Below are 14,154 nucleotides of genomic sequence, written 5' to 3' on the forward strand. Positions count from 1 at the left end.
TACAATATTTATTATAAAAATAAGTTAATTTAGAGAACAAGTACTATATGCCCCATAATGGTGTTTTCTGTAATTCAGGCATTTATAGAACAGAATAGCATCTCTTTCACAAAATCAGCTCATCCAACAGTAAAAATGGATAACTTTTCAGGACATCATTCCTTCTTCAGTCCTAAACAGCATCTCAAAATTAAGTACACTTTGGGAATGATTGCTTAGAGTTTTGTGTAATGGTATTTAATGGGTAATGTACAGTGCTTTTACTTTCTCTTTTCAGTCTGCATTTTATTGTTTTTGACACTGAGGTTGCTCATGACATCTTGAAGGTATGGGATGGGCCTATAGAAAGCAACATACTTCTGAAAGAATGGAGTGGCTCAGCCCTTCCAGAGGATATTCACAGCACTTTCAACTCATTAACACTACAATTTGACAGTGACTTCTTCATCAGCAAATCAGGCTTCTCCATTCAGTTTTCAAGTATGTAAATACTTTTTCATCTCAAATACAGTAATAATAATATGCACTATTTCTATATGCTATTCTTATATACATGAACAATGCTTCATCTTATAAGTTCCTCCATCTTAAAAAAAGATTATATTATTTCAATTATTTGTATATTTATGCAAATAGCTAAGACTAGGGTGATTTTTTTTTATTTGCTTTGAATGTTTAAGTGATCTTATTCCTTATTTCGTACAGCAACTGCATACCTAGCATTATCTAATTAACAATATTTAACAGGTCACAACAGGTTTGTACATACGTAAGTTTTCTTCTTCACTGATAGTTTTCAATGTTCCCACTAGTCATCAGTAATAATATATTATTTCATGTTTATATCTTATGTTGTTTGGAGGTTTTTTTTCCTCATAACATTGGTTGCATAATGCATCATTTTTATGACCTTAATCACTGTTTGTGGTTAAACTGAATAATAAAATATATATTACCTTGTTGAAACACATTTTAAAATTTACTATTAAACTAATCAGATTCATCTTCAGGTCTAAAGTGAAAGCTCCTTTATATACAGAGGAGTTATGATCAATATTGAAAAAGTGATCAATAATGTAAAACTGAGTATGTGGGGTTTTTCTATATTATGACTGAAGTGTTAAAGACAGAGGGTAGGATGGCAGGGAGCCTATATCATTGTCTTTGACTCAGTTGTTGCATCCTGATATATCTAGTTATAATATACGGAAGTTTATTTCTGCTCGGGAACACAGAAAAACTGTAAATTATTAAAATGTGTGAGAATAGGAGTATTATTTAAAACATTTTCTTTAGATGCTGTCATTCAGAACTAAAGGGAACTAATAAACTTTCAGTCATTACTTGCATGAGGAAATATACTTTGGGGGTTTCCTGGTCTTCATATAATGCATTTTACATGTTTATTTCATTTTGCTTGATTATTTTTTTTTTAAATGTTGTACCTCCCAAACCACAGTCTCTTTCATAAGGTCTAAGATACCTAGTTAAAAGTATGCAAAATTAATTAAGGACAAAGAACACAACAAATGTTTCCAAAACTTATAACCAGTGTGCTATATAAATTCCACTTTTCATGTTGCTTGAATAAAGTTAACTTTTACATTTGTGGAAATGAAGGGGTCTTTTTTTACTCTGTTAGAGTTAGCAAACATTTTATGTTGTATTATATGAAATGTTCGTAAGTTTTTGCACAAATTTTGACAGAAGGAAAATATTATATTTAAGCAGTTAGATTTGACAACACATTCTTTGACCTTCAGAGACACTTATAGTAAGTAGGAGACAATTTAATGCTTTAAGAGTGAAGAACTGATTTGGTCATCTTAGTATAATATCTGATGGATGCACTCAGTGATCATGCTGACAATTGTATAGTATGTCTCACTGGAATTAATTGGAATTAGTGGTGAAGAACTGGATGCCTCAGCTCAAGTGAAGGGAATATATTAATGTTTCATCCACTCTGCTTGACAATTGAATGTTTTATTATATTTTAATGGTAAGGAATAAAAAATATGTTTTAAACTATATGTTAAGTAAATGTTCAATTGTTTCTTCTAAAAATCAGAGCTTTGTTTACTTAATCTCCTTGGGGCAGTGGGCAGACCCCTGTGGCTTTGGTCTGTAAAGGATTTAAACTGATTAATCTATGATTAAGTGAGGATCTTGCATGCTTTATTATTCATCATGTGTTCAAACTGTGGGCCAGTTTATAGCAAAGCTGCACACAATATTGAACTTTCACTGCCTTAGTAGTTTGTAACTCACTGAATAAAAGAATCTTGAGTTGCTTCAACTTTTTTTTTCTGGTAATTGTAGAAGATGTAGATGTTTTACTACAAGTTCTATGAAGATAACTGCTCAAGTTTGGTGTCACTTGAAGGATTTTCAGATGTTGCATTTATTCATGAGTATATTTTATTTTAATATGAATTACGATCCAAGAAGTAAACTTCAGGTGCAGAATTGTACATGATTGGAAAAACTTCAGTAATCCGGACCTTTTACACATTCAGCTTCTGTATTGGATTATGCAATTGGGATGAGTGTCCATGTCAATGAATCCCTACTTATGGGGTCATATAAAGGCTATTCTTCTGAGAGTATTGGGTCAAATGCACAGCTTAAAGACAAAGCTTTAAAATGCTAACCTTTTGCTGGAGAATTCGTTTCACTGTGCTGTGAATGTGCTGATCACTTTTTATATTTGCCCTCTAGAATATCCTTATTGCATCTGCCCCAAAAAGAGGTACTATGAGAGGAGAGTATGAGGTTGATCAGAAAATATCACCTATAAATTATTTACTCTTTATTGTAAATGTAATTAAAGGTATTTTTAGTGGAAAAATATGTGGCTGAAGCTTATGAAATGTTTGAACACTATTAGAAGTGTCTTTTCTTGCCCACTCAGCTCAGCACGTAGAGCAGAGGACACGAACTGACAAGAGTGATTATGTTAATTGTAATCAGTCTAATGCTTTTCATTAAAACTTAATTACCATTTAATCATGCATAAAAGGACAAAAAATGGAGTTCACTGTACAAAATTGACCTTTACTCTGGGGGTTAAATACATTTTAACTATGTATTACAAGCCAGGGATGTCAACCAACTCTTTCTGGTTGTGATACAAAAAGTGAAAACAAGAAGATTGTAGGCAGATATGATATTTAGTTTCTTTACTCCAAAGAAACAAAGTTACTGGCAGCAAAAACTTGCTACCTAAGCAAAGCATAAAACTAAGTTTTCTACCATATTTTAATTCTGTCCTACATGTCTAAGGTAAACAGGATAAATTTCCCTCTGAAGTTGTGTTTTTCTTTTTATCACCTATAGATCTAGATATACTAGCATACACTACATCTGAAATTTCTGGACATCTAAGGGCAGGTGAAATTAATCCTGCCCATCTTTTCACAGGTTTCTAGTTCCCTTTTAGATGCCATAGGATATCCTGGTTGGTCTCCATCTGCCACTCCAGAAGGTCACACACCCATAAGTCCTTGGTCATATCTTCCAGCCCTGTGCAAATACTTTGGATATTGTAAGGCATCTCAATGAGACAAGCCACCTATGTTGAAACAGATTAATCTTGCCCTGAATGTTTAATCTTCAACTACTCTAGTCTTCTGGAGGCACTTGGATCTCATGCTAGTGGATGGTCCATTGCTTTTACTGACCTGAAGCTTATTTTATTGAGAGCATTTTACATCTAACCATATAATTTATTTACTTTATATTTAACAAAACCAATAGAAATGGGATATGATAGGAACAATATAAGCAGTTGCCAATATTATCATTCTTACAGACTCAGCCTTGTTTTAACAATACCTGATAGTAGTTGCAACATTACAGTCTAGCCTTTTTTCATGAAGTAAATTCTCATCTGTTGTAACTTAAGAGAACAGTATCCTTTTCTTAAGCTAAATGATGCATTCATATTTCCTTGGCTAGTTTTGTAGATTTTACTCCTCAAGGCTATAATACATCAAAGGATTATTCACTCTTGTTATAATGGAAAAAATATATTTGGAAATGTCTGGCTTTTCTACAGTCCTACCCACATCTGATTGTTTCCTATGCTTACTGCTGGTTCTGTGGCACTGTTAATTTCTCTTCGTCATAGTATTCTGTAAGCATAGACTCTAATTAACAATATACCTAGCTCTGCTTTTGTGTGAACAGAAATGTTATCTTTCTTTGGATTATACAGAACAATGGGGAAAAAATTAATAAAGTAACAAGGAGATTTTTTTCTCAATTTCTTTGTAAGATTTCTATCTTGTTAGAAGTACTTCAGATATTCATTTTATTAAAAGTGAAGATACAAAATGAAGGCATATGTATAGTTGGCTTGGTCTATGTTTTTTGGCTTTTTTTTCTGTTTTTTTCTCCCAATATTTTTAAAATTTACCCTTGTGAATGCAGATAAAAGCAGCGATGAGTAAAGATGCCCAACTAAACAACACAAGTCATCAATTATGATAGTAAAAATAAACAAGTTATACCAGCCAGCTAATTAGAACAATGATTTGGACATTATTGTGTCTGATGTTGACACATCTGTTGATAACTTGCTTCCTCTGACAAGAGCTTAAGCATCAGTTGTTCTATGTTTGATAGTTCCTAATGACACTGGGCATAATTTGGCAAATCTGTTTAGGTGATGATGAGCTTCTGCCCAGTTTTGTAATTCCATTTGACCATTTGTTTGTCTAAAGTAACTATGACAATAACTGTGTCACCTATTGAACTGTTAGAATACTGTTGTAAATTGTTCTTTCATTGCTGAGATATTTTTAATCACTTGCCTAATGGCCTGAGTTACTACATTTCCATGACAGAATCTTCATCGCTGAGATTTGTCATGCAACTGTTCCAGTTTGATTCACAGCTAAATTATCAAGAAAAGGGGATTAGAACAAAAGCATATTTTAAAAGAAATTCACATATACATACTCAGAGCCTTGCTAACTAAATACATTTTGAGTTCAAAGAAAATGAAAACCATTAAAATATCTCTTGCTAAAATAAATAAAAGAACATAAGAATTTTATATTCTTGTAAAGTGTATAACCTAATCATTTCACAGTTCAGTCTCTTCTCTTGATTTCTGTGATGCTATAAATGTTGCATTACATGCTCACAGTAACACAGTTTCATGCTGAACTGTGTCATAGCATTCTTATCCATCACGTAAACCGTAGCCAGGACAAGGCATCTTCAGCCTCATAGAAGGCAGCGATTCTTCATTTGGTTCCTGTGAAACTAAGTGGAAATGAAAATTTTCGGTCAATTTGTTTATCTCTAACCCTGTGAGCTTTTGCACTTCAGACTTAATGAAATAGACTACATTAGCATTTGAGTTTCTTTTTTCTTTACATTCTTGGGCAATACAGGACATGTAAATGTGAGGTTGAAGCTAATTTGCACTTTTCTTAGTCTATACATTTATGTATATTATGTGAGATACTTTTTAGATAGAAAATACTATTCTTTAACATCTGGAAATTTCTAAAAAAAAAAATATAATTTCTTAAGTCCTTCTCAGAGAGGAGTCTAGGTGAGGCTGGATCCAGAGTTAGCCTCAGGGTTAGTCAGTGGTTTATGTCTAAACAGTTAGACATCTGGAATCAATCCTTTATATCACTTAGCTAAGACTAAAAAGTTTCAGTGCACTTGTTCCCAATTCACTTACCAAGTATCTGATGCAATAATTAATCTTTTAACTTCGGGGTGTGACCTTGAGAGGCATCCCTACACAAGGGCAGTTCCCAGCGTGCAGACCATTGCTGTGCAGGAGATCTCAAAGGGCTTTAGGCTGTCCACTATTTACAGAGTAAGATGATTGACTCATAGTCATATTTGCATGCCAGCTGCAGATGCCAGTTTTTTCCAAATTTGGCTTGAGTCAGACATGGACCATTTCTGTGGCCAGGGGGGATGGGGCATTACCATAAATTAGCCCTTGGTTGTTGTGCTATTATCTGTCTCCCCCGAATACACCTTGCACCTTGAGCTGGAGGGATGGTTATCGCTGATCAGAATTATGGGAAAAGGCCAGGTTGGTGGTGTGGGGGAGCACACCACTATAAGATCCTAAGTGCAATGAAACAGCTTTGATATGCCAAAATCCTTCTCAAACCTATTATACAAGCATAATACACTACACAAAGGGAAGCTTGTGCATTGCCTGCAATTCACAAGCCTAGCTGCTGAAAAATCTTTGTTATTTTTATAACCATATGGAGTAGAAAAAATAGTGTCTGCAGCACAATACTACAGCAAATGGCTTACCTGATTGTTTATCACAGACATAGTGAAAATAATATTGATGATGGTGATTTTTTTTTTTCTTGACCTACAATAGATTACAGGATAAACAAACTGATATAAAAACAAGTGTCCTTCAGGTGAAAGATAAATTAGGCACAAATCTAACATGTTGCTCACAAGGCTACAGACACACAAAAATATAGTGTCATATTCTCAAAAACCATCTATTGATCTTCAGTGTAGTTCTAAATCAAATTTCAAAAATGTAATTTGGGGGCCAAATCCAAGTTAAAATCTAAAATGGGATTCTGGAAGGTTATTAAATTAAAAACAGAGAGGCTTAACACAGTGGCTGCCTACATATGGAGGTCTGAAACCTTCCTAGCAATCTGTGTTTTTTCCCAGCTGCCCATTCTTCTGGCACCCACCTTGAGTTCCATCTTGAGGGTACACAGAAGCCTGTTTGACTCTGAGCAGATGAGACAGTAAGAAATGGGTAATCTGTACAAGGTGTTACTCTATAACCCACTGAGTATCATGTAGCCTACTGCTTAGAACATGTGCAAAAACTGAGAGGCAAATATTTAGTTCTTTTCCAGAGTAATGGAATTCAAATCCCTTCTCCTGGCTATGCCATTTTAGGCACCTAATTTTTCTCAGTCATTTCTAAAAAGTCTAATTATGGAATTCGGTTTGATTTAGCATCTTTGAGTCTAAAATGTAGTTGTTGCTTTCCCTGCATTACAGCATATATTTTAATTTTTCAGCTTCAAGTTTCTGAATTCATCAGTTGTTTGTTGGGTTTTTTTTCTTTGTTTGTTTTGTTTTGTGTGTGTGTGTGGTTGGTTGGTTGGTTCGTTGGTTTGGTTTTTAATTCCATATGACAATGTTACATCATAGCATGAGCATGACCTTTTGCATAAAAATATAAGATAGATATTAATTTCATGTCTGTATATTAGTGTAGGGCTGAAAAGAAAAGAGCTTGTTATAAAAGAAAAATGATGACAGAAGAACTGGTGATTTTTAATGTCCGGATTACTTATCAATGCATGTACTCTCTATACCCTTCAGATATTTGTACAATACCAAATGAAGCAATAGTAGACTTGTAATTTTTGTGCAGTTACAGAACCTCTTGGGAAACTTGTGTTGTAAAACAACTTGGAAAGGAGACAAGTTGAAAAGTTGGCAGTCTGTCTAAATGTTCACTTTTTTGGATGATACATGAGTGCTTAAATATCTGCTGTATTGTTTGATTAAGATCAAGTGTATTCAGCATGATAAAAAGGTTGTTAGTTTCAAATATACAAAATAACTTCTGTGGCTGCAAGAACAAAGGTGTGAAGAACATTTTGGTGCTTATAAAAGTTCTCTCATTGTTTTTGAAGTTTAGAACTTTGTATATAAGAAATGGAGATTAATAGTGAAATGAATATTAAAAGACATCAGTCCTTTGCAATTGGTGCACATTTGACACAGTCAAAGTGGGCAAAATGTTATTTGCTACGATACTATATTGCATAACCTTTTAAGAAGAAAATGAACATATTCAGAGATTTGTAAAAAAACCCCTACTGATTAATGACAAAGATGGGTTTATGATTCTTTAACACATATGCACTATGATGAACCATTTTTTAGAGCTGTTTTTGTTTATCAAATAAATAACTTTTCTGACATCACGACTATGCCTTACTTCCCTTGTGGCCGAGTATACATTTAGTAAACGGCACTAATATAGGATGTCAGATAAAATGTCAGAGTGGTGTCCGGGGAGTGCTTACACAGTCCTTGTTAGCAGTGACAGCAATTACTTTCAATCTCGTATTGATGCTTATAAATTCTGGTGGAAAAATGTCCACCACTGTTAAAAAAACTGCCTTGTTTTTTACTTCACTTAGATATGGTAACCATCTGAAGGTACAAGTTGTACTATTTGGGAATGTACTTGGGAATGGAAACAAGGTAAAAAAATTATGAATCAGGCAGTGTTAAGCAAAGCACCTTGAAAAGACATCAGATGTAGAATTGAGATGGCTATGAATCAGTTTAAGAATTATTCAATTGCCTTATGCATGAGCGTACAAGTATATGTAGTTCATATTCAGAAAAAAAAGACAACAATTTAATATTGATGTGTCACATTTTTCAAGGATTATCCCTTACAGTACTGGAGATGAGCAGAAGGGTATAGTGTAGCAGTTTTTTTAAAAAGTCTTTGGCCTGGATTTAAGAAGTTTGGTTGAATGAAGATGATGACAGTCTAGAGGGACTTACTTCTAGGTGTACATCAATGTCATTAATGGTGATTGTGACAAAGATTGTGAACACTTATTTAGGCTTTTGATCACAATTGTGTAAGTTCTTTAAAAAAGACATGTTTGGGTGGAGCAGCCTGGAGTGGTAGGAAACAGAGTGCAGTTCAGTGATTTAGGGACAGTAGCCTCCAAAGACCTTGCCTTGGGAAGTATGCAGTTTTTACTGCAACTCTGGATATTGAATACCTGAAAACAGTAGAAGAGACCTGGAATCTTCCACAAATCCATAGTCAGTGTAGATTTGTGTATCCACTTTCTGGAATATTATTTACTTTAAGTCATACCATACTGATTGTTCTGCTCAGTTTAACATTGTGTTTTAAATTAATTTATTTCTTTACGAGGCAAAATTCATATCCAAACTCAGGAGACTGATCATAGGTGAGATATTTTGCTTAAATTCAATTTGAGCATACTCTGAGAAAGTTGTTTCTTGCCTCTGAAATAGGAACTTCAGGGCTACATAAAACTGCTATTTGATTCAGCCAGCTGTGTAAACATAGCATTTGCATGCTGCAGGACATTAAGTCTATAAACCAATGTTATTTATATTATGATACCCTATTTCACAAAAGGCATCAAAGTGCATGAAGAATTTTTTTTATATAACCAGAACATTAGAGCGCGAAAAGCAGTTACTAGCTCTTTTGATGTATTAACGGACCAAAAAAGGAAACTGGCAGGAAGCCAGATAATGATGTATCTCAGTGGGCAGATTCTCATAAAAATAAAGAAACAAAGTGCCTTCCTATAGTATCTACACCTTAAAGCTTTTATTTCATCCTTCCATTACAGCTTCTATTGCATCAACCTGTAATGATCCTGGGACACCACAGAATGGCACTAGATATGGAGACAGCAGAGAGCCTGGAGACACGACCACTTTTCAGTGTGACCCTGGCTATCAGCTTCAAGGACAGGCTAAAATTATATGTGTACAACTGAATAACCGATTCTTCTGGCAACCTGATCCTCCTACATGCATAGGTAATAAGATGAAATGTTAGTCTCCATTTAAGATTAATACGGGTCAGATTTCTTGTTCAACTAGTGGGCATATGATGCTTATACTGGAGTGATGCTCTTTGCCAGAACCTAGTTATTTTGTAATTATGGTTATTGACAGCCTTATTCTCAAGTTTAACACTATTTTGGATGTATTTTCTTACTCTCTTCTAGTATTTAAACTCATACAAGTTTAAAATTGACAAAGTCTAATAGAAATCTTTAAACTGAAAAGGTGATTTGGATTAAAAAAAAAGAGATAATAATTTAAATTATCTCATTAGAATGGTCTTCTATATAATAATTTAGTTACATAAACTGTGGCCCATTATTTATCCTGAAAAAATTCCCAGTTCTCTTAGAGATTAAATACACATCCTGTGCAAACCCTAGGAAGCTAAATATCTTTTTTCTGAAGCAGGATGCTTGTTGGGAAGGGTAGATGTAGAGAAGGGGGTCCATGTGACAATGTTGTTGAAAGAAATGAGATATATTTCCGTAACACCAGGAGAGAGTGGGAGATCTTTTTTCTTTGAAACACATTTTGGTTCTTGGTTCCATAGTTATATATGGCATAAATGTTTCTTCATGGTTCTGGTCAGTAGACTAATAATTACAGACCTAGAATTCTTATTGAAATGTATTTTAAGGTCATCAGTGTAGCTCTTCTAAGATTAATCAACATCCGCAAAAAATTATTTGCTAGGCATAGTATTTTTTTAAATTATTTTATTTGCTTTATTTATTTTTATTTATAATTTTGTTGTCCCTAGTTCATAATTAAATAAGGACTTATTTTAATGATCCAAAAACCCAGGTACAATATGTTTTAACAGCACTGAAATTAGTTTAGTGTTTTTCCTTTCTACAAGCTATTTTGGAGAGGCTCTCTCCAAAACAGCAAATCCCCAAACAGCTGAAGTCCTTCTGTTTCTCTGAAGTGTTTACAAATATCTCAAAAATACTGGGAAGGATTCAGGATAATGCAGGATGGTGTCTCTAACCCCATATCATCTAGCAAAATTGGAGGGGCATATAATCTGGATATTGTCTTCTGGATATCTTGTGTGCAGGGTATAAATAACAGTATTAAAATGTTTACTAAACATACTGGGATTACCCACAAATTAAAAATATGTATATAAAAATATTTTTTAAAAGTTATCTGGTGTCAAAAGAAATAAGAAAATATAGAAGGAAAGAAAGAGAGATCTACCTTTGGGCAATAAGTATCTATTGTTATTCTTCTATATATTCAAGGTGACTTTGGAGGGGAAAGCAGATTAAAGTAATCTTTACTGTAGACATGATAATATTCGAAAATTTATGTGTTCTTTAAAGCCATTATATGTCATTTTAAAAATTACCATAAAGTCCTTATTTCAGTATGCTGACTTATAAATGAAAAATTATTCACATTTAATAGCTATACTACTCAGTCCTCTGATCATTGTGTGACTTCTAATTCCTAATTGTTTAATGTTTTCTGCACTATTTGTAGTTTATAACTTTTATCATGGTTATTCGAAGCCAAATCATCAGCACACATAAGGAACATGTGAAACACTTCCTGGAACCATTATCTGTGAATAAAACCAAAAAGAAACAAAAATTTTAAAATTGAAAAAAAAAAAATCCCACACCCTAGATTAAAAATAATGACCAAAACTACAGACAAAAAAAAAAAAAACCCAACATATACATAAATATACTAAATGTTTAAATAGATAAAGAAATAAATAAATGGGGCAGAGGGAAGTTTAGTTTGTTTTTATAAATACCACAAGGAGAATGTCTTCATTAATGTTTTAATTTTAGTTAGGAGCATGGTTTCCAAGTACATTTTCTTGTTGTTGCTTTAGTTTATGAGTTTGAATTTTCTTAGAGCTTTTGAATGAAACTGAACAGCAAGATGTGTTTTATGAGTGCATCTGATGTACTCCAACCCTAGTGATAATTCAGTCCATTGGACCACACTAGTAATGGCCTGAAAAAATACTTATTTAAAATGTTTAATGCAGATTCCAAGTCCTTGGTACCAACGTTTTTGCCCTACAGATGTATTCCTATCAGTCTGCGTGACTTGGTAATGTAGATGCAGCCCATGTTGACAGCCATAGCTTTTAGTTAGATTCCTACGTGATTATCATCTTTAGAATTTGATTTCCTTATCTGTTTAAAAGTAACGTTCAGTTTAATGTAAATAAATTACTATATTTGATTTTTTATTTGGGTAAAACCTTAACTGAGTTAATCAAACTAGTTTGTGTTGCATCTACAGTAAAAAAATAACCTGCATCCTGAATCCTGCTGTTGAACTTTCCCAGTTTTTAAAGTATTTCCAAAGTACTTCAAACAAAGTACTTCAGCTTGAGAGAGCTGAGATTGTGTAACAGCAAGAATATACAGGACTTCCTATTTAACTTCATATTTTTATTCCTTTAGGAGTTTTTCTTGTGCTTCTTTTGAATATGAACAGAGCTCACTTTTTTTAAGGAAAATACAAAAATAGTTGCTACCTGGAAGTGGGAAAACTCTGTGGGTTTTTTTAATTATTATTATTTTTGGTAAATGTAGAAGTCAATTTACTTCTATTTAACAGCTAATATATGCTTGTGAGTTTAACATGTGACCATATTGCTATTTCTTTTTACATTGTGACAGCTGCATGTGGAGGAAACCTGACAGGCCCAGCAGGAGTTATTTTGTCACCTAACTATCCACAGCCTTATCCACCTGGGAAAGAATGTGACTGGAGAATAAAAGTAAACCCTGACTTTGTCATTGCCTTGATATTCAAAAGGTACCATTTCTAAATTAATACCTCTGTTTAACAAGATTTTAAATGTTTCAACCAAAAATGGCATAATTTATCACTTCTTAATGATATTCTCTGGATAACTCCTGGAACATACATCTAATATGTGCTATATCATTACTTCCAAATAATGTAAAGTGTAAAGTAAAATAATACTGTTAAATGGCACTTTTTATATCAAATATATTCCTGAGCAACAAAATTTTGTGTGACCTAGGAAATCAAAATCCTTGAAAAGCAATGTAAATTTGTAGAAATGTTCAATTTACATTGTTGTATCTTATAGTAGAGACTTGAACTGTAGTGGAAAGTCTGTAACTCAGTTCCTAAAGGGTTTTACAAATATAGACTACATACACTTTGCTTGGAGTGCATAGATAAAAAAAAAAATACTGGTCAACTTAGTCAAGACATAAAAGATGTCTAGATGATGTTGTCTTATAATTAAAAAAAAAGTTTCATTTATTCAGTGTTCCATCATCAACCTATGTTTCTTGCACAGATTTTTAACATCAATTGAAGTTCACAGATATAGTCATATTCATGTGTTATAATTTCTGTTTGCATCAGGCCTATATAATCATCTTGCCTGCTATATATACAGGTGCAAATGCAATTTCTTTTCTTTTTTCTGATTCTCTGTCTTTTGATCAACTGGTTATACTGTGTTTGATGCACCCCAGGATGTGGTTTGCTCTCTTGGCTGCCAGGGCACACTGATGACTCATGCTGAGCCTGCTGCCTACAAGAACCCCCAGATCCTTTTCTGTAGGGCTGGTCTCCAGCCACTCCTCTCCCAATTTACACTTTTGCCTGGTGTTACTCTGTTCCAGGTGCACAATCTGGCATTTGGACTTGTTAAATAGCATCCCATTAATCACAGACCAATACTCCAGTCTATCTAGATCTCTCTGCAAGGCCTTCTGTCCCTCAAGAGAGACCACAGCACCTCCCAGTTTGGTATCATCAAAAAACCTGAAAATGCTGCATTCAACTCCTGCATCCAGATTGTTGATAAATATCATCCAGTTTAGCCAACTAAAAGCTGGATATTTAATTTAAGCTAGTTATCTGGATCATTCCTGTGTTCACCTGTGAGAGGCAGCCTTTCTGTAGCAAGTGGTCCATTCCATCTCGAGAAAGGTGTTTAAGACAGGCAGGAGGATATGCTTGGTTTTCACTGACTGTACACAGAGCCTGCATGATGGCCTAATGGTAGATCTTTTGGGAAGCTGAAGGTGTTCAAATCAAAGGTAAAGAGAATTACATTTAAAGTTAGTAAATTTTCACTGTGAATCCTATATAAAAATACTTTGATTTCTGGAGAAGAAAATGTATTAGGCAGAAGATTGGCAGCCACAGCCACAGTAGCGTTGTACTCATGAAAAAGAAATGAAGACTTAATTCTCTTTTTCCTTTATTTTCAGTTTCAATATGGAACCCAGTTATGATTTTCTACATATTTATGAAGGGGAAAATTCCAACAGTCCTCTGATTGGAAGTTTTCAAGGCTCACAGGCTCCTGAAAGAATAGAGAGCAGTGGTAACAGTCTGTTTCTGGCTTTTCGCAGTGATGCTTCTGTTGGAATGTCGGGATTTGCAATTGACTATAAAGGTACTGTTCTGACCATAATCTATGGAAACATAAAGGGAAAGAAATGTTGTTTAGTATTTACTGAGACTCAAATCTGTTTACTTTTAGAGGTACTTATAGTGACCTGCCAAGTA

The 14,154-nt window shown here is 33.9% G+C and overlaps 1 protein-coding gene across 1 annotated transcript in view; it reads left to right on the top strand.

The window, feature by feature from the left end:
* CSMD1 (CUB and Sushi multiple domains 1) overlaps nucleotides 1–14,154 on the top strand; it is a gene marked incomplete at both ends in the record, with an annotated part of 1,064,284 nt that overhangs the window by 875,923 nt on the left and 174,207 nt on the right. The window contains 4 exons of the mRNA XM_082048870.1: nucleotides 278–480; nucleotides 9,399–9,590; nucleotides 12,273–12,411; nucleotides 13,854–14,041. Of these exons, the coding sequence (XP_081904996.1) occupies nucleotides 278–480; nucleotides 9,399–9,590; nucleotides 12,273–12,411; nucleotides 13,854–14,041 (722 nt within the window). The remainder of the gene's footprint in view (nucleotides 1–277; nucleotides 481–9,398; nucleotides 9,591–12,272; nucleotides 12,412–13,853; nucleotides 14,042–14,154) is intronic.

The sequence above is a fragment of the Streptopelia decaocto genome (genome assembly GCF_964273445.1).
Source record: "Streptopelia decaocto genome assembly, chromosome: 3".
Classification (NCBI taxonomy): domain Eukaryota; kingdom Metazoa; phylum Chordata; class Aves; order Columbiformes; family Columbidae; genus Streptopelia; species Streptopelia decaocto.